The following is a 26,045-nucleotide window of genomic DNA, read 5'->3' as shown; positions in this document are numbered from 1 at the left end:
GCTACCGTACGATGTTCATCCAACGGTCGTAGTGCTTCTTCAACCTCTGGTCTTCTTGCTCCAGCCGCCCAAACCAGCGCCGGTCGTGCCGCGTGCTCCTGCCTCCCGTGGCTGGCTGTGATGCCGCAGACGCCTCACCGCCCCCTACTACTCCCACCACCAGCCAGGCCATCCCTCTACTCACCCACACCCCCTGTTATTCTGCGGCGACAGCAGCCTCACATCGCAGCCGAACCAGTGAACCCTCGTACTCCTCTTCGCGTGGGCATCCACTGCTGCGTCTTCCCCGGCTCCGAGTCGTCCCCTTCCTAGGCCTCGCCGTCGTCCACCGCCGTGGTGCTCTCGCCGCGGCGTGGTCAACATGGTCAAGGAATGAACGACTTCCATCGGACGTGGACTGTACGTGGAGAGGCTGACAACTGGGTCCACGGCCGCAGCAAGGAAGTGCCTCCTTATTACGCGCAAAATAATGATTCCTCCACCTGACAGCGGGGACCCACCGTACGGGCCACCATATTTCATGAAAAAAACGTTTCCCCTGACTGCTGGGACCCACCAGCTACATCTTCCCATGCAAGGAAGTGCGTCCGGGCAAAAAAACGATTCGCCCCCTGACTACTGGGACCCACCAGCTACATCTTCGCATGCAATGAAGTGCGTCCGGGCAAAAAAAATGATTCGCCCCCCTAACTGCTGGGACCCACCAGCTACATCTTCGCACGCAAAGGAAGTGCGTCCGGGCAAAAAACGATTCGCCCCTCTGACTGCTGGGACCCACCAACTACATTTTCGCACGCAAGGAAGTGCCTGACAGTTGGGACCCACCTGGTCAAAGCGTACGTAGCGTTGTCATTCTGGTCGCGAACGTGTACGTACATATATACTGGTCGATGTAGAGGCGCGCACGTGTCGTAATAGAGGCGCATACATGTCGTAGTAGAGGCACGCACGTAGCATGTACACGTACGTATAGCGGCCATGGTGCAAGAAAGAAAATACAGCCACGTACGTACATACGGGCGGGGTCTCGAACGCCTACTCGCGCATACGTATGGCCAAGGCTCGTGTACATGGCTGGGTCGGAACGGAGAAACAACGTCGTCATCTTGTTCATGGGGAGGCAACAGAATGTGTCGTGTTCATGGGGAGGCAACGAAATGCGTCGTGTTCATCGGGAGGCAACGGAACGCGTGGGAGCCAACCGGCTGGGTCGGAACAGAATGCGTGGTCGTGTTCATCGGGAGGGCTTGGACGGAACACGCGATGGAAACGAGGCCTGGCGTACCGCAAAACGGAGGAAACGGACCTCCTACAGTCGAAACGCGAGTCCTGTTGATCAGAAGGGGTGTGGCGTACCGCAAAACGGAGGAAACGGACCTCCTACGGTCGAAACGGGGGTCCTATTGATCGGGAGGGGTGTGGCGTACCGCAAAACAGATGAAACGGACATGTGTTGGAGCGCTACAGTCGAAATGGGGGTCCTGTTCATCGGGAGGGGTGTGGCGTACCGCAAAACGGGACTCCACGGGATACTGTTCATCTCCACCGTTGACCTCCTCCAGCCTCCACGGGCTACCGTCGACCTCCTCCAGCCTCCACGGGCTCCTGTTCATCTAGCCTCCACCGCGCGCTACTCCACCGGCTACTGCTCAACCACCCCTCCACCGTCTACTGTTCATCCAGCCCTCCACACCACGGGGTCCTGTTCAACCACCCCTCCACGGCCACCCCTCCACCGTCTACTATTCATCCAGCCCTCCACACCACGGGGTCCTGTTCATCCAGAGGCAACGCCACCGCTCACTGTTCATCCAAACCGCCCCCGCAACACTCACTGTTCGTCCAATCGATCGGCTTCAGTTAGCAGCAGTAGCGAAGGAATCGCTTGATCGGGTTCAGTTAACAGCCATCGATCGATCGCTCAGGTTCAGTAATGCGTAGCCTGCAGTGCAATCGCTCGGGTTCAGTTAGAGCCCAATGCCTCGCTCGAGTTTAGTTAGATTCAACGCCTCACACACAGGCGCGTACCTATACAAGAGAAACGCGCATGGCTCGGCCCCCGACCTCGCACTGTAACCGGCAACTCCCCGAAATTTTCCTTCCCCTCGCTTCTACCACGGTTTTTTCCGTCATGGACGGCCCAAAGAATGTCATGCAGCTGCTTCTCCGGCCCGCCCAGGATGAAAAGCCCATTTTCTGTCATGATTTTTTTGTCATAGAAGTAGGAGACCACCACATCTATGATGATACCGGGTTTTTTCACAATTATCGTCATAGAAGTGTCATATGTATGACAGAAAAAAATTTTGTTCGGCCCAAAATGTCACGGATGTGTCTTTTTTTTGTAGTGGTAATTGTATTTTTTTTAGCGTTGATGTACGTATAACCGTATTTGGTCGCTCGTTGGTCGCACACAACCTCATTTTGCTGAGCATGTGTGCCAGGAGGGCATATCCTCGACGGTTTCTAGGTTGTGTGGCAAGGAACCCCCCCTATCATAGTCACTCACTAGGTGACGGTTCCAAACCCGTCGCGGAAAGGGGTTAAAAACCGTTTGTATATAGCACCTTGCTGTACCAGTGTAATAAGTAAAAGTGGGATGATCATCATTGTTAGAGCATTGTTCGATGTGAGGAAAGGATGATGGAGGCTATGATTCCCCCAAAAGTTGGAATGAGACTCCGAACTTAAAGTAAAAAGAGCCCAAAGAGCCCAAAATAAAAAAGAGAGGCCAAAGAGCCCAAAAGAAAAAATGAGAGAAGGGACAATGTTACTATCCTTTTCCACACTTGTGCTTCAAAATAGCACCATGTTCTTCATATAAAGAGTCTCCTATGTTGTCACTTTCATATATTACTAGTGGGAATTTTTCATTATAGAACTTGGCTTATATATTCCAATGATGGGCTTCCTCAAATTTCCCTTGGTCTTCGTGAGCAAGCGAGTTGGATGCACACCCACTTAGTTTTCTTTCGAGCTTTCATACACTTATAGCTTCAGTGCATCCATTGCATGGCAATCACTACTCACTTTGCACCAATATCAATTGATGGTTATCTCCATAGCCTATTAATTTGCCTAGTTGGTGTGAGAATTTTTTTCTCCTTTTTGTCTACTACCACCTTTTATACAACTCATAGTGCTATATGCATGGCTCATGCTCATGTATTGTGTGAAAGTATGAAACAATTGCTTGGTTTGTCATTGGGGTTGTGCATGATAAATACTTTGTGTGATGAAGATAGAGAATGACAAGACTGTATGATTTTGTAGGGATAACTTTCTTTAGCCATGATATTTTGAAAAGCCATGATTACTTTATTAGTATGCTTGAAGTATTATTGTTTTTATGCCAATATTAAAATTTTTGTTTTTAATCTTATGGATCTGAATATTCATACCACAATAACAAAAGATTACTTGATAAGCATGTTAGGTAGCATTCCACATCAAAAATTCTGCTTTTATCATTTACCTACTAGAGGACGAGCAGGAATTAAGCTTGGGGATGCTTGATACATGTTCACGTATCTATAATTTTTTATTGTTCCATGCTATTATATTATCCATCTTGAATGTTTTATATGCATTAATATGCTATTTTATATCATTTTTAGGACTAACCTATTAACCTAGTGCCCAATGCCAATTGTTGTTTTTTCCTTGTTTTTGTCTTCTATAGAAAATCAATACCAAACAAATTCCAAATAGAACAAAACTTTTCGAGGATTTTTCTTGGACCAGAAGACAACCATGATGCTTCGGGAGGAGGCCAGAAGAGCCACGAGGAGGCCACAAGCCTGCTGGCCGCGCCCTAGGGGGGCGCCCTCGGGGCTTGTGTGCCTCTCGGGACTCTCCTAACCCTGATTCCAGCTCTATAAATACCCAAATATTCCACGTACACCAAAGGGCACACCAAAAATACTTTTCCGCCACCGCAAGGTTTTGTTCTCGTGAGATCCCATCTTGGGGACTTTTCTGGCACTCTGCCGGAGGGGGATTTGATCATGAAGGGCCTCTACACCAACCTTGTTGCCCTTCAGATGATGCGTGAGTAGTTTACCACAGACCTAAGGGTCCAAAGCTAGTAGCTAGATGGCTTCTTCTCTCTCTTTTATTTTCAATACAATGTTCTACTCGATGTTCTTGAAGATCTATTCGACGTATTGTATTGAAGATCTCCAAGAACACCGAGGATTCGATGTATTGCACAATCTTCTTTTGCGGTGCATTTGTTGAGATCCGATGAATTGTGGGTTTATGATCAGATTATCTATGAATATTATTTGAGTCTTCTCTGAACTCTTTTATGCATGATTAAAATAGATTTGTATTTCTCTCTAATCTATTGATAGTTTTTGGTTTGGCCAACTAGATTGATCTATCTTGCAAAGGGAGAGGTGCTTTGTGATGGGTTCAATCTTGCGGTGTCCTCACCCAGTGACAGTAGGGGTAGTGAGGCACGTATTTGTATTGTTGCCATTAAGGATAAAAATATTACCATATTGATTGGATCTATCCCTCTACATCATGTCATCTTGCTTAAGGCATTACTCCGTTCTTATTAACTTAATACACTAGATGCATGCTGGATAGCAGTCGATGTGTGGAGTAATAGTAGTCGATCCAGGCAGGATTCGGTCTACTTGTCACGGACATGATGCCTATATTCATGATCATTGCCTTAGATATCGTCATAACTATGCGCTTTTCTACCAATTGCTCAACAGTAATTTGTTTACCCACCATATGCTTTCTTTAAGAGAGAAGCATCCAATGAAACCTATGGCCCCTGGGTCTATTTTTATCATATTATTTTCATATCTATAAAACCAAAAACCCAATACCTTACTGTAGTTTATTTATCTTTACTTTATTTTACACTTTTACTTAATTTTATACCTATCTCTATCAGATCTCACTCTTGTTAGTGACTGTGAAGGGATTGACAACCCCTTTTTCACATTGTGTGCAAATGATTGTTAGTTTGTGCAGGTGAATCTATTGGAGACTTGTGTGTTCCTCCTACTGGATTCTTACCTTGGTTCTTAAGTGAGGGAAATACTTATCTCTACTTTCCTGCATCACCCTTTCCTCTTCAAGGGAAAAATCAATGCAAGGTCAATAAGTAGCAAGGCATTACTTCGTTCTTCCATGAACTTAATACACTAGATGCATGCTGGATAGCAGTCGATGTGTGGAGTAATAGTAGTCGATGCAGGCAGAAGTCGGTCTACTAATATTGGACGTGATGCTTATATACATGATCATTGCCTTGGATATCGTCATAATTATTGGATTTTTTATCAATTGTCCAATAGTAATTTTTTTACCAATTGTACGCTATTTTGTCGAGAGAAGCCTCTAGTGAAAACTACGCCCCCCCCCCCGGTCTATTTTCTATCATATATTAAAACCAAAAACACCCTGCTGAAATTTTCTTTTATTTATTGTATTTTGTATTTTTGTTAGATCTATTTGTCAAAACCTATACAATTTAATTTTTCTCAATACCATTGAGGGATTGACAACCCCTCTACGCGTTGAGTTGCAAGTATTTGTTGTTTGTGTGCCGGTGTTATTTACATAGTGTTGCTTGGTTCTCCTACTGGATTGATAACATTGGTTTCATAACTGAGGGAAATACTTATCTCTACTGTACTGCATCATCCTCTCCTCTTCAAGGAAATCCCAACGCGGCTCACAAGTAGAAGGAAGAATTTCTAGTGCCGTTGCCGGGGAGACATCATCAACATCTATCAAGTACCTACACATAAACTTTCGTCTCCTTGCATTTACATTATTTGTCATTTGCCTCTCGTTTTCATCTTCCTCACTTCTAAAAAATGTTTTATCAAAAAAATGTTTTACTTTGTTGCTTTACTTGTTTGTTTGCCATAATTGTATGTTTATTAAAAATTAGAAAGCTAAAGGCTTATGGATCCTCATCCACTTGATAATCTTTTTAAAAGATCTAATTATGATGAACCAACTGCTAGTGAAATGAGTTCATTTGATTTTATTTATGAAGTTTTGCTTGAGATTCGTGAATCTAAAAATTATGATGAAGTGTTAAAATAAGAAATTTATAAAGTGATTCATGATAGCTCCTTGAATGAAAAGCATGATTGCAATGATGTGATTATAAATTTTATTAATGTCAATTGTGCTAATAATATGCAAAACCCTAAGCTTGGGGATGCTAATTTTGCTATTTCCACTACTTATTGCAATGATCATGATTGGGGTGATAATGTTTCTTATTATCTTAAAAATTTATTTAAGCCTCATGATGAATATGATATTGATAACAATGTTTGCAATAATATTGAAAGTGGGTTTGGAAGAGCGTTAACTTTAGGTAAAAATAATCCCACATATTTGGAGAGTGTTCAATCTTATGGATTTTTCTTATGAAAGTGGGTTTGGAGAGGTCATGACTTTATTTGATGTTAATCCCACTATCTTGGAAGATTATAAAACTTTTAGGCATGTGGATCATGAAGAGAAAATTTTATATGATAGCTATATTGTTGTATTTGATTATGATTGAGAGAGGAAAATATGGTTGTAGAAATTTTCATGTTACTAAATTACCTCTCGTTATGTTGAAATCGTCAATGTTTTATTCTTCTCCTTTGCATATGCTAGAAATTGCTTGTCTTGATAATTTCATTTCCTATAAAATGCCTATGCATAGGAAGTATGTTAGACTTAAATGTGTTGATCACATGTTTTGTGATGCTCTCTTTGTGTTTCAATTATTATATTTCATGTGAGCATTCTTAAAATCTCAAGCCTATCTTAATGGCTATAAAGAAAGAGCTTATTGGGAGATAAACCAATAGTTATCTTTTTCTGTTTTCTTGTGTGTATACAATTATGCTACTGTTATGATTGTGTTTTAGTGTTTTAATTAGTGTTTGTACCAAGTAAAGCCATTGGGATGATGGTGATAGTTGATTTGATTCTCTGCATTAACAAAACTTTTGCGTCCAGTAGAAAAATTGTTAAAATTCCCTGGAGCGTGATAAAATTATGAATTTTTTACACCTGGTTTATATACAAATTTCCCATGTTGTCCTAATTTTTCAGAATTTTTTGAGTTACATAAGTATAGTCAAACTTCATGTTACTACAGACTGCTCTGTTTTTGATAGATTCTGTTTTCTTTGCATTGTGTGCTTATTTTGATGAATATATATGGATTGTATCGGGGGGTATAAGCCATGGTAAAGTTAGAATATAGTAGGTATAATGCAATAATAAAATATGAATGGGTTTGCAACAATACTTAAAGTGGTGATTTGCTTTATCATACTAACAAATCTCCCGAAGGTTTTGTTAAGTTTTGTGTTATTGAAGTTTTCAAGTTCTGGGTGAGATCACGATGGTTGAAGGAATAAGTAGTGGCAAGAGCCTAAGCTTGGGGATGCCCAAGGCACCCCAAGGTAATATTCAAGGACTCCCAAGCAACTAAGCTTGGGGATGGCCCGGAAGGCATCCCCTCTTTCTTCTAACGATCATCGGTAATTTTACTTGGAGCTATATTTTTATTCATCACATATCATGAGTTTTGCTTGGAGCATTTTGTATTATATGAGTCTTTTCTTGGTTTATTATTTAGTTTGTCACAATCATCCTTGTTGAACACATTGGTTTGAGAGAACCACACGCATATCATGATTTGCTAGAATACTCTACGTGCTCCACTTAAATCTTTTGAGCTATGCAATTGCTCTAGTACTTCACTTATATCTTTTTTAGCACGGCGGTGGTTATATTTTAAATAAATATGCTCTCATGCTTCACTTATATTATTTTGAGAGATGAAAATTTTGAATAAACATTTATGCTCTCGTGCTTCACTTATATATTTTTGAGAGTTAAGAATAGTAATGGTATGCGAGATATGAATATGGTCCCAAAGTGGTAGATATCCAAGGGGATATAATAAAAACTTTCATGAAGATCATTGGAAATTATGAACTTGATTCCTTGCAATAGTTTTGCGATATAGAGATAGTGATATGTGAGTCATGTTGATGAGTAATTATGCTTTAGTAAGAATATTGGTGTTGAGGTTTGTGATCCCTATGCATGCACATAAAGTCAATAGTTATGCAACGAAATTATATCCTACTTGTGGTGCATTATTCGGTGTTAATTATGTTCAATGCTCATTTATGATCGTTTTTGTTTTTTGGTTGGTTCCTTCTCAATCTATTTGCTAGCCTTACCTTGTACTAAGCGGGAATACTACTTGTGCATCCAACTCCTTAAACCCAAAAGTTGTGCCAAATGAGTCCACCATAACCACCTATATGTGGTATTTCCATGTCATTCCAAGTAAATTTTTATGTGCCACCTCTAGTTTTCAAAATGAATTTCCGTTTTGTGGGCCCGTACTGCTCATGAAGCAGCAGGGGCTGGCCAATATTTTCCATGCTAGGTATTTTGTTCCCACGATGAGTGTTTATTCACTTGTCATTGAACGAGAGTGTGGCAGGTAATAGGGATGCCCAGTCCCAAAATGAAAAATACTATGATAATAAATTTCTTGGAAAGTGTTGGTATAGAAGGCACCCGTGGATACGGCTAGCCATGGATTGTGAAAGAATAATGGTGGAAAGGAAATAAACTTTACTTTTTTTGGGAACCGCCTATGATTTATCTAGCATGGAAGATATTGGGAACTCTCGTTTCGTTGACAGGAAAAGCATGCCTCTCAAAACAATTTTTATCTCTCAATTTAAGCTATGAGCTCTGGCACCTCTACAAATCTCTCCTTCCCTCTGCGAAGGGCCTGTCTATTTACTTTTATGCAATTTTCATTTTTATTGAGTCTTCATCTTCTCTTATAAAGCACCAACCAGGGAACACTATTGTCATACTTGTGTATTGGATGTAGTTAATATTTGAGTGTGTTTCATGAATGGATCAATGATTGAGCATAATGGGCTAGGGATAACTTTCTTTAGCGTTGATATTTTGAAAGACATAGTTGTTTGTTGATATGCTTGAGTATTGATGTTTCCATGTCCAATTTATAGACTATTGCTTTGAATCATTCAAGTCCAAATGTCCATGCTACAAAGAAAAGAATATATGATGAATATGTTAGATAGCATTCCACATCAAAAAAATTGTTTTTATCATTTACCTACTTGAGGACGAGCAGGAGTTAAGATTGGGGATGCTTGATACGTCTCTAATCGTATTTATTGTTCCATGCTATTGTATTATCAATCTTGAATGTTTTATATACATTTACAAGCAACTTTATATCGGTTTTTGGGACTAACCTATTGACTTAGTGCCCGGTGCCAGTTGTTGTTTTTTGCTTGTTTTTTACTTTGCAGAATATTAATACCAAACAAAGTCCAAATGCAATGAAACTTTTTGGAGATTTTTTTTCTGGATAAGAGATCCTAGAAGCTTCTGGGGGGCATAAGAAGAGTCATGTGGGGCCCACTAGGCACCAGGGCGTGCCAGGGGCCTTTGGCACGCCCTGGTGGTAGTGGGCCCCATGGGCACTGTCTTGACCTCCTCCGCCTCTATAAATACTCTAAAATCCCAAAAATCCTAGGGAAGTCCACGAAATACTTTTTCCGCCATCGCAAGTTCTAGAACCACGAGATCTAATCTAGAGGCCTTTTCTGGCACTCTGTCGGAGGGGGAAACGATCATGGAGGGGTTCTTCATCATCCTTGCTGCCTCTCTAATGATGCGTGAGTGTTTTACCACAGACCTACGGGTCTGTAGTTAGTAGCTAGATGGCTTCTTCTCTCTTTTTGATCTTCAATACAATGTTCTCCTCGGTGTTCTTGGAGATCTATTTGATGTAATGACTTTTTGCAGTGTGTTTATTGGGATCCGATGAATTATGAGTTTATGACCAAATCTGTCCATGAATATTATTTGAGTTTTCTCTGAACTCTTTTATGCATGATTGTTATAGCCTCATATTTTTCTTCGATTTGTTGATTTAGTATGGCCAACTAGATTGATTTTTCTTGCCATGGGAAGAGATGTTTTGTGATGGGTGCGATCTTGCGGTGCTCAAACTTGGTGACAGAAAGAGACATGCACACATGTATCGTTTCTATTAAGGGTAACAAGATGGGGTTTATTTACACGTGAGTTTATCTTGTCTACATCATGTCATCTTGCTTAAGGCATTACTTCGTTCTTTCATGAACTTAATACACTAGATGCATGCTGGATAACGGTCGATGTGTGGAGTAATAGTAGTAGATGCAGGCAGGAGCCGCTCTACTAATCTTGGACGTGATGCCTATATACGTGATCATTGCCTTGGATATCGTCATAATTATTTTCTTTTCTATCAATTGCCCAACAGTAATTTGTTTACCCACCGTATGCTATTTTCTCGAGAGAAACCTCTAGTGAAAACTACGGCCCCGAGGTCTATTTTCTATCATATATTAAAACCAAAAATACCTTGCTGAAATTTTCTTTTATTTATTTCATTTTATATTTTTTAGATCTATTTACCAAAACCTATACAATTTAATCTTGCCCAATACCGTTGAGGGATTGACAACCCCTCTATGCATTGGGTTGCAAGTATTTGTTGTTTGCGTGAAGGTGCTGTTTACATAGCGTTGCTTGGTTCTCCTACTGAATTGATAAGCTTGGTTTCATATCTGATGAAAATACTTATATCTACTATACTGCATCACCCTCTCCTCTTTAGGGAGATCCCAATGCAGCTCAGAAGTAGCAATACGACGGCAGAGGAAATCTGCTCCTACCATCTCGATGGTGAGTCCGGCGGCACTGAGGCGAAGGATGCGAGTTGTGGCGATTGTGAGCTTCTCGTCGTTTAAGTCAAGGGAGCCCCAATCCCTGCTACGCTCCACCTTCTTCATCCTTAGTCTGCAGAAGTCTGGGAACTCAACATCTTTAATCCAACACCATTCTGCTCGCCATTCGTTCTGCGCCAAATGTAGTTGGCCATCAAGGTAGGCCTCCTTGGCGCAGGCCCTGGGAGACAAGTAATGCCGCCAGAAGGAGCATCTACTTCAATATGTGGGACAAAGTAGTGGCGGAAGAAAGCAACATTGGGCGCTACTCCAACAAAATTTTCGCACATGTGTGCAAACACAGACATACAAGTCATGCCATTCGGGGTGAAGTCAAGAAGATGGAACTCGTATGTGCACATGATCTTGGAGAAGAAGTCGGAAAAAGGGGGGCAAGCCCGCAATAAGAGTATGCGGTGAAGAAGGGATACTTTTCTCCACTATACTTGGCAAAGCCGGGAAGAACTTGTGGCGTGGGGTGGGACGTCGTTTCCCTCCCCCGCATGAACGCGTACAGCTCTACGAGATCCTCCTGCTTCAGCACCGGCGAATAGACGATGTTGTTCCTCCACAACGCCGTCATCTCCACCTTCTTCTCCTCTTCTTCCGGGTCAGCTAGCTTCTTAGCTTTGCCTTGGCCTCTTTTGGGGGGCCATGACGGCTGCTGAGGAAGTGGGTTTGGTGAGGGACAGCGGCACGGTGGAGCGGCGGCAAAAGGAGCAAAGTGCATGTTCCAATATCCTTGTCGACCTATGAGGTTCTAAGACAAGGATAATATAATAGCATGAATTGCACAAGGAAGAAGACAAAGGAGGCGAATGCTAGATTGGGAAAGAAAGGGGGTACATGAGCGGGGCCTCTCGCGGTTCCCTTTTTATGGGGAAGGTGCGGTGGCTGGCTCTTTACCGTCCTACGTGGTTGCGCTTTTCAGGCACACTACCCTTCGCAGCCATTTCATTCCACCTCTTCCACATTTCGCATTTAATGCGCATCGTGGGGGCGTGGTAAAAGAGAAAATTACGATAGTTATTCTCTGCCATGCGTGCCTGTGCACTATTTGGGCCTAGCCCAACGATGCCTCGCATGCATGTATGGCCCAGGCATGGGGCTCCTGTCGGTGTACTAAATTAGGGGTCCCTTAGTACCCCAGACTCGTGCACAGGCAGTTGCAACCCTCCGTATGGCAAAGCCTTGCCGGAGGATAAATCGACCCAAGCCTCACACTCGGACACCAAGACCGTGAAGAAGATCTCCAGGTAGGTGATCGAGAAGTACTAAGTTAGTACTGAAGATCAAGATTCCAATTGCCGGCAAGCTCCGCACTGGCAAGCCACGACCCAGCAAGCTCCTTGCTGGGAAGTTCCCCCTTCACACTTTTTGACCACTCCACCTCATCGACCAGCTGATGGCTTGTCAAGATTAGGTGTCGAGCGGACGAGCGACTTGGGAAGGATCATCAGGCCGCGTGTCAACACATCGCATGCAGATCAACTTTATTGACACTTGTCTAGTGGACGTGTCAAGAAGATAGGCTCGTCCACGTCGACAACACAGAAGGAGAGACGCCTTTTGCCAAAGGATTGCTATCAGTTCACGACGCATTAAATGCCCTTGTCATGGTCCGGCAGGATTATGTTGGATATCATTGAGACCACTATTCACAAGATGTAATGACCGTATTGCCACTGTGGTGACCCCTTTTTGTCTATAAAAGAAGGCCCATGGCTACCTTGGTATAGGTCGACACTTTGCTCACGCTTACACCGTAGATGCACCTTGCTCGCGTTTTAACAACAAGTTGCGCTTGTAACTTGAGCCCCAAGTCAAACCACCCAAAGGCAGGAGTAGGCTTTTACGCCTCCACGGCGGCCCGAATCTCGCGCGTGTACTATTGGTTTTGCTCTCCGTGCTCGTCGATCTTGTAAGCCGAACTGCAAAGGGGCCTCGCTGGTCCCATAGATCGTCGTCGTACTTCTGACACCCGAAGATGGGGAAGATGCGGCAGTGCAGTCGTAGACAGAGAGGAGTACAACATGGGGCTGCAGTCGACGGAGAATAACAGGAGGGGTGGATGGGTGGAGGGATGGTCTGGCCGGCAGTAGGGTAGCGCTTCGCAGCGAGGCATGCAAAGCAGCACCGCTGGCCACCAAAGGCGGGAGCAGGAGGCCCCGTCGGTGCTAGAGGAAGAAGACGAGAGATTGAAGATGCATGTCGATCGTTGGATGACAACGCCTTCCGCAGGCTTCGAGATATTGACCCACATGTCAGCCTCCTTGCGTGCGAAGATATAAATGATGGGTCCTATCAAGGGAGGAATACATTTCTTTTTTCCCGTAATAAGGAGGCATTTTCTTGCGTGCAAAGATGTAGCTGCTAGACCCCAATAGATATATAAACAATATGAACAACTCTTACAGAATCAAGTGAACAAGTTAATAACTTGTGCAGTTTAGGCATGGTAACTTTTTATCCAAAAAAATCATTAAAACATACCAACCTGGGCTCTAGTTTCGAAGGTCTAATCATGACTATATGTGAAAATGATTGACGGTATGTGAAAATGATTTTTGAATCGAAACAACAGTTTGAGCTATAAAACATTTTAAATTTTAAATTTCAATTAAATCTTTGCTGACATAAACAATTTCTAAGAGTTAAACCCTGCATTCGTCATGCGCACATTGACCAAAACTTCAAGGAATCAGGTTTGATGTTACACATTTGTCATGCGTAATGCCTCTCGGATCAATATCTGATGTGAATATAACGAAGCATAAAACAAACTTACTAGAAAATAGTCCACTTATTGAAATAGGAATCAGGTATAACAGTACCCGATTCCAACACAAAGACAATCAGTATCTAGTCAACGAAACATTTCATGAGGCCATGCCGCCCATGTCACCTTCGTCAAGATAGAAGCAGCCTCAAAATTTGTTTGATGGATGGCGTGTCCGTTTAGCTTGGCTTTGAAGGAACAAGTGTCTTCAATGTTACCGTTGGAGCATCTGTGACCAAGCATGAACTTCAAATGCAACATAGTATTTACTGTGACAGCAATCACAAACCTCCTTGCACCACACCAGTCGCCAGCGGAGCCATGAAAAAGCTGAAATTCATGTTCCTCCACAACAGAAACAATGGAACTGAGGGATAGATCAAAATCACCATGTGCTTCTGATATGATAACTTCTACAGTGGCCGCAATTGCATTACTCACAAGTGCAGCAGACATCTCAACTGTAGCACAATTACCATTAATGGGAATTTCAGTTGGTTCCCATGGCATTAATAGTCCACGAAATTCCGACATTCCATCAATCAACTGTGTGTCATCTCCTTTGTTTTCTCCGTTCTTGATTCTCATGTCAAACTCAAGTAGAACATCACAGTGAAATGCAATGCCTCTCTTAGGTCCGGTCATTTGAATGAGAGAACCCTGTAAAACTATTGCTGTTAGTACTTCATATAACAAAAAAACCAAAGCTAATACTTATCTTGCAAATGATGCCAACAAATAGAAAAAAACAAGCAAATTAGGAGTTTTACACACAAACTCAAAACTTTTTTTTTATACAGGAAGGCCTTCATGGCTTGCTTTATTAACTTTAAATAACGCTTACATCATCCGCTAAAAATATAGAAATAAAATCAGGGGGTGCATCTACCCACAAGGATGGATTGTTTGCACGACCCCACTTTGCTAGCTCATGAGCAACTACATTCGACTCTATTACAATGCTCAATAGAAACCTACTCGATTTCTCTAAGTAACATTCTGCAGCACTCGAGGAGAGGAGCTGCCTCCGTAGAATGACCTTCGTTGTGCCTCAAAGCTTCCACCACGGTGACATTGTCCATTCTTACCAGGACATTGTTGCTTCCAATACTTCGAATAAGTTCACTAAACAGACCATAGTAAAATCAAAACGCACTTTCAGGTCTAAAATATCCATTAGGTTATTAGACATAATCGGTTTACGTGGTGGTGCTCGGCGCATCAGCAAAAGGCAGGTCCATGAGGCACTAACTTATATGAAATATAATTTAGCTAATATGGGCAATCCAGAGGATCTAGGATTGCAGGGTATGAATAGGGTGGGCATAACAAGTTAATCTGGTCTTCGGTTCTTCGGTTGCATTATGGTAGACCTGGTATAATATGGGTCATCTCGGTCCTACGGTGAGGTTACTCAATTTATCCGAAGTAACAACCTCTATGGGCCAAACCACCTAACTCCGTAACTCCCCAAGGCCCAAGTAAATGCTGCCATGTCCGAGCCCAAGGCGCTAGGGCCTAGGGCTACTCATCTGAACATTCATCGCCCATGGCTGGCGATCTCTCGGCCACTCCTGTAGTTTGCAATTGCAAACCCTACAAGGTAGCAGCCACGCGTCGACTCATCTTCCTGAAGGCAACTCAGCAGCGACAACCTGCAGTTATGACCTGCGAGTCTGCCATGCAATGGACGCCAGCATGAACAGACTAATTCTTCAAGTCAAAGGCTATTTTGAAGGGGTGAAACTGGGCCGCTCCAGGCACAGTAACAGCAATAGCACAACGAAACCTTAAGCTGCCCGGTACGCCCACCGTTATGACCACCAACACAATAATCTGTCTGTTACTTTTACCCCATGTATTACAACACTATCCAAGCATCTATTACTGGAAGACGATTAGGAGTTTGTAGTATGCCATCAGAAGTACTCCCTCCCTGAAATGTATGGCGCACTTGATTTTTACAGTCTTCAATGTACGAGATTGACTAAGATTTTTGCTTATAATATGTCTGTGAAGTTAGTGTAAGGACATATGGCATAAAAATAACGTTTAAGATGAATGCAAGATGCCATCCAAGTATGTCCATTCCATGTATGTTGGTAGAAATTACCGGTCAAAGTCAGAATCAAAGATAGTGAAAAGTCAAGCATGCCTTGACTTTGGGAAAAGGGAGTACATCAGTTTCGATCTCATTATTCTCTGGATGCAATGTACAATGGCTGCAGCAAAAGTATTGATATTCACCTGTTGCACGACGATGGGATCTTCTCTGCTACGATTGAAAAGATAATTAAGCCTTAAATCATATTCATCTCGTGCCGCGATGTATCCATATAACTGCATTGAGCCACTGTTGATAGGAGATTTAGCTAACTTTAAGGAGAAAATCTGCATCATTTCACATGTCATATCGTCCCAAGATGCTGGCTCCAGCTGAGCTTCACCAACGATATTATATTGCTGTTGTTAGTTAATATGCAATTGATAAATGAATACTATAAGGAACTTGCGTTGTGCAGCACATATTTAAAGGCCTGCAAATGGGTAACAACTGCCTATTCAAATCCATACACAAACTATTTAGGTAGGTATGAGTATGAAATAACACCCAAAGAATTCAGGTATGGGCAGGATAATACAAACTTAAAAAAAATTATCCACACACAATTTACCCACATAAACTTAACTTATGAAGCGATAAGGAGCGCTGCGAAGGGGCTAGTATCAGAGCCAACTACTGCTTTGCCATCAATTGCTAGCCTATGGGTTTGTCCCATGACCACCATGGCTTCAACTACAGTGAAGAAAGAGGGAACACCTTCAGCAGCAGTAATGAGGTGTCTAGCAACTGTAGTGGCCAACAACATATTTGTGCAAACTGCGATAAGCAGTATGCATATGGTCACCGCTGCACGCAGCAATTCGACATCGAGGTGGATGACTTTGATGACGACAATGTTACGAGTGTGGCACCCTCTTGCTGTCTCACCCGACGCTTCTGCAACTGGGGCAGTTCAGCCTCATGCAATGGAGGCGGTAATCTTCAGTAGCAGTCACAAAAATGACATGGCCACAACAGGTAGAAGCGGAAGTGCTGCATAAGCTAACAATGATAGGATAGTAGTATAGGATGGGTTACAACCAAAATATCAACAGTCTGCGGAGGCAGTACCCTAGGAATTGTCTAGACAAAACAGCCATTAAACACCTAGAACATGACATGTGCATTGAGCTTGTAACAGATAGTTTTAGTGTCCAGAAATAACTTGATGTGTACTGTAGCACCAACATACTGTACTGCCGACCTACTGTAGCACCAGGGACTATAGCAGAGACCTCGAACTCCTAGAAATAGGGGGGTGCATCTTGTGTAATATCAAGCTTGCAGTGCATCGAAAGATAGAAGATTTTGGCCTTGTGAGGCAGCAAGCCACCAAAACAGCTTGTGTACTTGTGAATGTTGTGAGAAACACAACACACGCGCACACACACACACACACAAGCACAGAGAGAGAGAGAGAGAGAGAGGCTGAGTGATTCAGCTAAGTTTCATTGCTAGTGTTGTGTGCGTGTGTTTGAGAGCGTGTGAAGATCCCAGGGAAGAGAGCAATTGAGTGATTCAAACTCAAACAATTGGTAACAGAGATAGGTGATGACAAAGACGATGACACGTGACACTGCACCGAGTGGAGCCATGGTGACTAGTGGCTTACGCAACCTGGCGACAGCAGCAGCAGGGAGGATTCCGTTCCCGCAGCTAACAAGGACGAACTACGCAGTATGGAAGATGATGATGAAGTACCTCCTGCGAGCAAATGGTGGAGGGGGGTGTGGTTGATCATGACAGCTCATCCAAAGGAGGTTGATGAGAGCAAGGAGGAGCTGGCCTTTACGTGTTGCAGAGGATACCACTTCTGATGTGTGCACAGGCTACAAATCCATGCATGTGGGCGTCGAGCTCGTCCAAGAGGCAAGGATCTATCACTTGCGCCCAGAGTTTAATAGCCTCAAGCTGGCTGATGGAGAGCCTGAGAATGACTTTGCTGCGAAATTCACGATGCTTGTGGGGCATATGCATGAGCTTGGAAACACGATGGAGGAGAAATATGTTGTGAAGAAGTTGCGAGCTGTCTCCAACAAATTCATCCATTTTGCTTCATCAATTGCGCTATTTAGTGATGTCAACAAGATGGCCATGGAGGATATTGGGTCACTCGACTCAAGGCCTATGAAGAGCTTATCAAGGGGCTAAAGACGAGAGGTGTGGAAGAGCAACTTCTCATGACAAGAGGGCACGACTTGTCACAAGGATGAGGTCATGGTCGTGGACGCGGTGTAGCCCACAAAGATAGGTACAATGACAACTATGATGACTTTGGGCATTGTGCTTCCGAGTGTCCAGAGAAGAAATACAAAGCACTCCTTGCTAAGGCCAGCAATCCTATAAGAGTAGTTGAGGGGAGTGCACGCCCGGCGGTGTGATGCCAATGTCATATGAAGCATCAATATGTGGCCAAAGACGACAGTGGTATTAGTGTTAGAGTATGTAATGGGCCTAATGGGCCCGTTAGTCTTAGGGTTAATTAGAGATAAGGGTCGCTTGCTTAGGGGTCAAGTAAGCCTTGCTTGGGAGTCAAGTAAACCTCTCTATATAAAGAGAGGAGATGTGTCAATCTAATCAAGCAAGAATTAAGAAGGAAATCCCTTCCCTCTTGCCCGGTCGTGGGCAAAAAGACCCCCGGCCGGCCCTCTCGCGCCCTCCTTCTAGCAGCGCCGTCCTCACCTGGGAGGAGGTGTCCGGGGTGCTGCGGGACCTAACCCAGGAGGTCCAGGAGATCCACCTGTTCTTGGCCGGGTCCTACGGGCCGCACCAGGCGGCCTTCGCCGCGCTCGCCTGGCCGCTGCAGCTACCATCCATCGCCACCCCCGCCCAGCCCTGGCTGCAGTGGCAGCCGCCGCTCCTGGCAGCCTCCGCCGTGTCTGGCGCGGCACCGCAGGAGCCGCTGCAGCTGCAGCAGCCACCGCCGGTCAGCTCCGCCGTCCAGTATGGGATGCCCTACGACGGGAGTGCGACGACCTCGTTCCCATCAGCGCCGCCGCCATCTCAAGGTGTCCACATCTAGCAGATCAAGTCCCTGCCGTCGCCGTCGCCGTCACCGCTTCCGTCTTGGATCGCTACCCGCCACGTGTCGACGGCGGTGAGGCTGCAGGCTGCTGCAGGCGGCCTCCTAGCGCGTCGGCGTGTGCGGGAGATGCGTGGTCTGCAGCTGCCGCTCCTCCAAGTTGCCCTTCGCTGCGCAAAGGACCTCGATCTCGTCCGCTGCGTCGGGGATCTTGGGCATGCGGTTTTCCCCGCGGGCAGCGACCTCAAAGTCTGCGACATCGGCGGTTGGGGGGGCGCATCCCTCCTCGTCATTCTCCATCGCAAGCCCTCCACTCTTCCCCGTGCCGTGCAGACCAACAACCATCCATCGGGGAGAAGGCAGGGTGTCACCGACAGGAGCGCACCGCGTAGCAGCATTGCTTTCCGCCGCCGGCCGCCGCAAGGGCGCCTCTACTGGTCGCTCTTGCAACCACTTCCAGGTGGCCATACACATGCACTCCTTTGGTCCAGGTGGTGTCCATGGGATCCAGGTGGCTGTACACGTGCACGTCCAACGTGCGGATGGTGTCCACTTTTTGTTGAGGAGTCCGGTCCATTTCAGGTTGAGAGTCATAAAACAAGCCGAGATGTAAAAGGCTTGTTTTTTAGGTGTTAGGTTTGTGTTGCATCGAGTCATGGTTATAAGTTGGTTAGGCTGCAGCTCGAGGACAAGCTGCATGTCCAGGTGGGGTGTAGTGTTAGAGTACGTAATGGGCATTAGTCTTAGGGTTAATTAAAGATAAGGGTTGCTTGCTTAGGGGTCATGTAAGCCTTGCTTGGGAGTCAAGTAAACCTCTCTATATAAAGAGAGGAGATGTATCAATCTAATCAAGCAAGAATTAAGAAGGAAAACCCTTCCCTCTTGCCCGACCGTGGGCAAAAAAGGCCCCCGGCCGGCCCTCTCGCGCCCTCCTTCTAGCAGTGCCATAACAATTTAGTGTTAAGAGTATGTAATGGGCCTAATGGGCCCGTTAGTCTTAGGGTTAATTAGAGATAAGGGTCACTTGCTTAGGGGTCAAGTAAGCCTTGCTTGGGAGTCAAGTAAACCTCTCTATATAAAGAGAGATGATGTATCAATCTAATCAAAGCAAGAATTAAGAAGGAAATCCCTTCCCTCTTGCCCGGCCGTGGGCAAAAAGACCCCCGGCCGGCCCTCTCGCGCCCTCCTTCTAGCAGCGCCATAACAATTTGGTATCAGATAGCTTAGTTCCGATCATGTCTTCGCCGCCGCCCACCCCGTCGCTTCCGCTGCCGACCGTCACCACCGCGCCGCTGGACATCTACACCGCACCGCTGCCCTCCCCGTCCGCGCCGCTGGTCGCATCCTCCGGCGCCGCCACCGCACCACCGGCCGCCGCCTACACCCCGGAAGAGATCACCGGGGTCCTCAACGACCTCGTCACAGCCGTCCAGGGGATCCGGCTGTACCTGGCCAGCCCCTACGGGCCGCCGCCGCCCCTGCCGCCGACCGTCGCCATCGGGCCGCCAGCCCTGCCGTGGTACTCGCCGCATCCAAGGGCCTCCGCGGCGTTCGCTGGGACACTGCAGCTGCCGCCGCTACCCGCAGTGGCCGCAGTGGCCGACGCCGGCTCCCTCCGCGCCTCCAGCGCCCATCGCCGCCGCCGTGGCTGCCGCCGCCGCACCAGGCGGCCTTCGCCGCGCTCGTCGGGCCACTACAGCAGCCGCTGCAGCTGCCATCCATCACCACCACCGCCCAACCCTGGCTGCAGTGGCAGCCGCCGCTCCTGGCGGCCTCCGCCGCGCCTGGCGCTCCGCCACAGCAGTCGCTGCCGCTGCAGCAGCCACCGCCGGACAGCTCCGGCCCCGCATCGACCACGCCGGCGGGAGTCCCGCTCCACCAAGTCCAGTCCCCGCCGTCGTTGTCATCGCTTCCTTCTTGGATTGCTACCCGCCACGTGTCGGCGGCGGTGAGGCTGCAGGCTGCTGCGCGCGGCCTCCTAGCGCGTCGGCGTGTGCGGGAGATGCATGGTCTACAGGTGCCGCTCCTCCAAGTTGCCCTTCGCTGCGCAGAGGACCTCGATCTCATCCGCTGGGTCGGGGATCTTGGGCATGCGGTTTCCCCCAAGGGCGGCGGGCCTACTGTTTTCCCCGCGGGCACCAACCTCAAAGTCTGCGACATCGGCGGTTGGGGGGGCGCACCCCTCCTCGTCATTCTCCATCGCAAGCCCTCCACTCTTCCCAGTGCGGTGCATACCAACAATCGTCCGGTAGGGAGAAGGCATGGTGTCACCGACAGCAGCGCACCGCGTAACACCACTGCATTCCGCTACCGGCCGCCGCGAGGGCGCCTCTGCTGGTCACTCTTGCGACCACTTCCAGGTGGTCATACAGATGCACTCCTTTTGTCCAGGTGGTGTCCATGGGATCCAGGTGGCTGTACACGTGCACGTCAGACGTGCAGATGGTGTCCACTTTTGGGTTAAGGGGTCCAAAATAAAGCGTCCCAGTCCATATCAGGTTGAGAATAATAAAACAAGCCGAGATGTAAAAGGCTTGTTTTTAGGTGTTAGGTTTGTGTTGCGTCGAGTCATGGTTATAAGTTGGTTAGGCTGCAGCTCGGGGACAAGCTGCATGTGCAGGTGGGGTGTAGTGTTAGAGTATGTAATGGGCCTAATGGGCCCGTTAGTCTTAGGGTTAATTAGAGATAAGGGTCGCTTGCTTAGGGGTCAAGTAAGCCTTGCTTGGGAGTCAAGTAAACCTCTCTATGTAAAGAGAGGAGATGTATCAATCTAATCAAGCAAGAATTAAGAAGGAAATCCCTTTCCTCTTGCCCGGCCGTGGGTAGAAAGGCCCCCGGCCGGCCCTCTCGCGCCCTCCTTCTAGAAGCGCCATAACAGTTAGCCATCGTCAGGAAGAGTTAGTGTGATACCTACAATGATGGTGTGATGCCATCATTTCAGAAGGGTCGGTGAGATGCTCAAAACAATGGTGTGATGCCATTGTCACAAGAAATATCAGTGTGATGTTCTTAGATAGTCGGTGTGTGATGTCGTCACTAGCCATGAGGCGGTACAAAGCCATCAGGAGATGGGCGCATGATGTTGATGGTGTTGATATGACAAGATTAATGGGGGAGAGAGTAGATACACAAGGATAGGACACAGAATGTTAGGATAATCCTTGCATCCTATAGCGTAGTAGTATAGGACGGTTTACAACCAAAATATCAACAATCGGTAGTCGATACACAAGAGGAATTGTCTAGATGAAATAACCATGTAACACCTAGAGCATGAGTTGTTCATTGAGTTGTAATAGCTAGTTGTAGTCTCCACAACAAACTTGATGTGTATGGTAGCATCGCCCTAGTGTCTACTGTAGCACCAGCGACTATAGGACTGACCTAGAAGTCCTATAAGCAGGAGGGTGCATCATGTGTAATATCAAGCTTGTAGTGCATCAAAACAGAAAAGATTTTGGTTCTGTGAAGCTACAAGTCACCAAAACAGCTTGTGCAGTTGCGCATGTTGTGAGAAACAGGACTGGTGACCGAACCGGTGAGCCCCTCAGTTCAGGTTTTACTGGTCGGACCGGTCTACCGGTTCATCGGCTTGTTTTTTAGGCTGTAAATAATATGTATTGTTTACTAATACCATAGTAAGAAAAGATAAGATACTTTCAGTTTCTTCTACAGTACAATAAAGTTGGTTGGGCGAGATGGTTATTGGGCCAAACCTGAGGGCCGGTCTCTGTTCATATAGACCTAGGTTCAAATGATACACACTAATTTCCTATTTATGCGTGTTTGTTGGTTCGACCTCCCGGTTTTTAGCCCCAAATCACAAAAAGAGTCCGATCAGTCCGGCCCAGTGGCAGAATGGTCCAATGATCTTAAGAAACAGCCAAGATCGCCATTTTCGGTTTTTCCCGATTCCGCTCTGACAGCCGGTCCGGTCCGGTTTCCAAGACAATGAGTTGCGTGATTCAGCTAAGCTTCATTGCTAGTGTTATGTGTGTGTTAGTGTGAAGAATATCTCAGGGAAGAGAGGCGTTGAGAGATTCAACTCCAACATCCGTTAAGCTTCTACGTAGTTAAGGGCCCTGTAGTTAGGCGACGCAACGCTTCAGAAATGGTAGCAACTTCTACCACAGCTTCGTCTGTGCAAGTTAGGGGGCGTCAGCCCTAGTCATCAAATAATTGATATAATTATGTTCGATAGTGAAATTAGATAAGAGTTTTCAATTTTTCATTGCCATGTTATCCACCCCTGCATGTATAAGGAAGGGTGTGCACTCATCTATGATAGACCAAATAATCAATAAAAAAGTCCAGTCACCTCCACTAACCCCGTTATCTCCCTCCTCTCTCAAGCCGAGTCTCCTCTATCATATAATCTATCAACCATTACAAAGGCAATAAGTACAGAATGGTTGTAGACTAATCCCTTCTATAAACGGCAACCATTGGAAGGACATCAGTTAAAACTGAACTAGCAAATATGTTATATTAGCAGGAACTTGATGTGGAATTCCGTTTGTCATTTGGGTGGATCCTTAGCTTTTAACTTTAGTGTTACTCACTAGCTCGCGACAGTCCAATTACTAAAGTTGACAACAACATTCGGGTGACATAACTAAAGTTAACACAGGGATGCAACTACTACAAAGGTGTCCATTTGGTTAGAAGGCTCCCCACTCGTAAGGGGTATGGCTTGAGAAAATGCTAGACGTTTGTCAATGTGCTCCACCTTAGGTAGTGATGACCTTGACAACTGATATTACTGCAATCACTAGGTGTCAATGTTATTTAGTGCCCTTCACGCCTCGTAATCCAAAGAATTAGAGGTGTCGTGGTATAGACTCACCACAACATTGTGAAGTCTTCTAGCACTATAGAAGCACTAGGTGTTAACTTGGCATTTGATGACTAGGCAACACCTAGGGCTTCCGTGCAATAATAGCAACTTGGAGCACAAAGGAAGGAAGCAGATGTAAAATACTCCCTCTGTAAACAAATCTAAGACGTTTACAGAGGGAGTATAGTAAATAACAAAGAAAGGAGGCCCATTAACCTTCGGTTTTATTTGCATGTCTCCAACAATGGAGACAAGCAGAAGCAACTATCAGCAACTCTGAATATGTTCGACCACCCCATCTTCTCATCTCACCCCCAGGGTGAAGACCCAGGGTACCCAACGAAGGGCAGGGCCAACTGGAATAAACTCCAGCATAACAGTAAAGAATAATGCAAACATTACCTCAAGTTTTTAAGTACATAATATATCAATGGGATTACTGCTGCCAAATGTCCTAGGAATGGATAAAACAAATAAAAATAGGAAAAGAGATTCAGATAACATACTTTCTGTGCGGTCGTCAACATCTACACAGTATTCACTTTCCCATTCAAGCCTTTTCTTGTATATAGTACCATCACGGTGGCTGCTACCCGGGATGATTGGCTGGTAATACACATCTTGTATTGCACTTGTCTCTACCATGGGATTGCTCTCCTCTGCTGCCTTCATCCTCTCTGCTTTATCCATGCCTCGTGTAGTAGCAGAACAGAAGGAGAGGCACGGCAAATCCAGCTTGCTATGCTTCTCACTTCCAGGGTCCAAAGGTAAGCATAAAAGGTCATTCTTAGCATCCGACTCAAATAAGATGTATGCTATTATAGGCAGCATTAAAATGGTAGTTTTAATTTTAGTACCAACAAAAATCAATTCCCTTTTCTTTCTACGGTGGGGTGCCGCATGAAGTAAAAACGATCATATTTTACTTGCCTTCCGAGTAAGTTTTTTTTCAATTTTCCGAATAAGATCTTAAATAAAAATAAAAATTTCAGGGGGGGGGGGGGGGGGGGTGTAAAAGGATCAATAATTGGATCTTGATTCTGGCCAAAATTTCAGGGGGGGGGGGGGGGGGGGATCTTGGTCAGAATCAAGATCCAATTATCGGTCAGAATCCAGAAGCAGAAAAGGCGCATGATTATAACGGTACATGTTCGCTGTTCGAAGGTAATAAGAAACGAAAGGAGCCAAGAACATACCGGAAAATTTTATAGAGATGTTGATTTGGATAAGACGGTGCTGACTCCATGAGTGGAGGGGCATCTCGTCGGGCAAGAGCTGGAAGCCACCAGCGAGGCGCAGCAGAGCCGACTCTGCTGACGCTTCGGATAATCGCCCATGGGAGGCTTTGCATCTCCAGAGAGTATTGGCAAGGCAGACTCGGCGGCGGCTGCTTATTTGCACGGGGGAGGTGTAAGAGTAGCGATGGAAGGCGTAGCTCTCGATCAAGATTACTAAGTACTTCAGTAGCAATGGCTATTACAACCAGTACAAGGATTCATGGAGTCCTATCTTGCAGAAGGGGAAGGAGGAAGGTAGGAGAAGGATGGTAACAGCCGCCGCCGTGCCGGGTTCGTGATCCTGGTACTTGTAGTCGTTGCGGTGGGTAGCTCCTGCAGTAGCAAGGCAGTTGGGCCTAGCCCATACCTATCAGCCCAGGAGGGATGCTGACATCGCTCCCCGGGTGCCGGCGCATTGCTCAAAAAATATATACGATCGCGGGCATTCGAACATAGAACTCGCGTGATCTAGACGACTTGTTCCGAGAGCAACTAACGAGCGGTCCTTCAGGGAAAACCCTATTCGCCGCTCGCTGCGGCGAAGTGTCGGGGATTCGCACAGGGCAAGCATGCTTGGGATAGGAGATGGGCCGGCCCAGTTCGAGCTTTACAAAGTACGCCCAAATATGAACCCAGTTTTTTCATGTGTATTCTGTTTTTTCCATTCTTCTTCTTCTTTTTCTGTTTCTCTTTTTCTTTTTCCTTTGTTTTATAGTTTTCTTTTTCTTTTTTCTTCTACTTTTCGTTTTTAATTATTTCTTTTTCTTTTTTCTTTTTCTGATTTTCTGTTTTTTCCTTTTTTTGGTTTTTTATTTCTTAATCCTTTCCTTTTCTTCTTTTTTTATCAAAAGAATTTCAAAATATTCAAATCTTGTTCGTGTTTCCATAAAATGTTGAGGTTTCAAAAGAAGTTCTCAAGATTCAAACATTGTTCTCGTTACACAAATAGTTCAAAGTTTTGAAATGCAGAAATGTACCGGATTTCAATTTTTTGTTCCCGTTTTCATAAAATGTTCGTGCTTCCAAATTTGTTCGGGATTTTTCAAAATTTGTTCTTGAGATGAAAAAAATGTTCGTGCTTTCAAAATATGTTCGCGCTTCCAAATTTTCTCGGGATTTTTCAAAATTGTTCTCCGTTGTAAAATTAGTTCTCAAGATTAAAAAATGTTCGTGCTTTAGAAAATTGTTCGCGCTCCC

The 26,045-nt window shown here is 45.3% G+C and overlaps 1 protein-coding gene across 1 annotated transcript; it reads right to left on the bottom strand.

The window, feature by feature from the left end:
• Positions 1–13,521: 13,521 nt before the first annotated feature.
• On the bottom strand, positions 13,522–25,141 carry LOC123155807 (uncharacterized). Its single transcript, XM_044573936.1, has 4 exons — positions 24,768–25,141; positions 24,078–24,322; positions 15,856–16,049; positions 13,522–14,268 (listed from the first exon to the last, which is right to left on the bottom strand). Exons 1-4 carry the CDS (start codon positions 24,920–24,922, stop codon positions 13,696–13,698), a joined length of 1,167 nt encoding a protein of 388 aa, XP_044429871.1. The 5' UTR covers positions 24,923–25,141; the 3' UTR covers positions 13,522–13,695.
• Positions 25,142–26,045: the final 904 nt, after the last annotated feature.

This window comes from Triticum aestivum, chromosome 7B (assembly GCF_018294505.1).
Source record: "Triticum aestivum cultivar Chinese Spring chromosome 7B, IWGSC CS RefSeq v2.1, whole genome shotgun sequence".
NCBI classification, from domain to species: domain Eukaryota; kingdom Viridiplantae; phylum Streptophyta; class Magnoliopsida; order Poales; family Poaceae; genus Triticum; species Triticum aestivum.
Note: the sequence above shows the minus strand (reverse complement) of the source record. Positions and strands in the feature narration are given on the sequence as shown.

Excerpts from the sequence above, each read along its gene's own strand:
- LOC123155807 (XM_044573936.1), bottom strand. The coding sequence starts at position 24,922 with ATGCAAAGCCTCCCATGGGCGATTATCCGAAGCGTCAGCAGAGTCGGC. Across the intron at positions 24,323-24,767 it reads CATCTCTATAAAATTTTCCG|TGAGAAGCATAGCAAGCTGG; the intron begins GTATGTTCTTGG and ends GGACCCTGGAAG. Across the intron at positions 14,269-15,855 it reads ATCCCATCGTCGTGCAACAG|GGTTCTCTCATTCAAATGAC; the intron begins GTGAATATCAAT and ends ATAGTTTTACAG.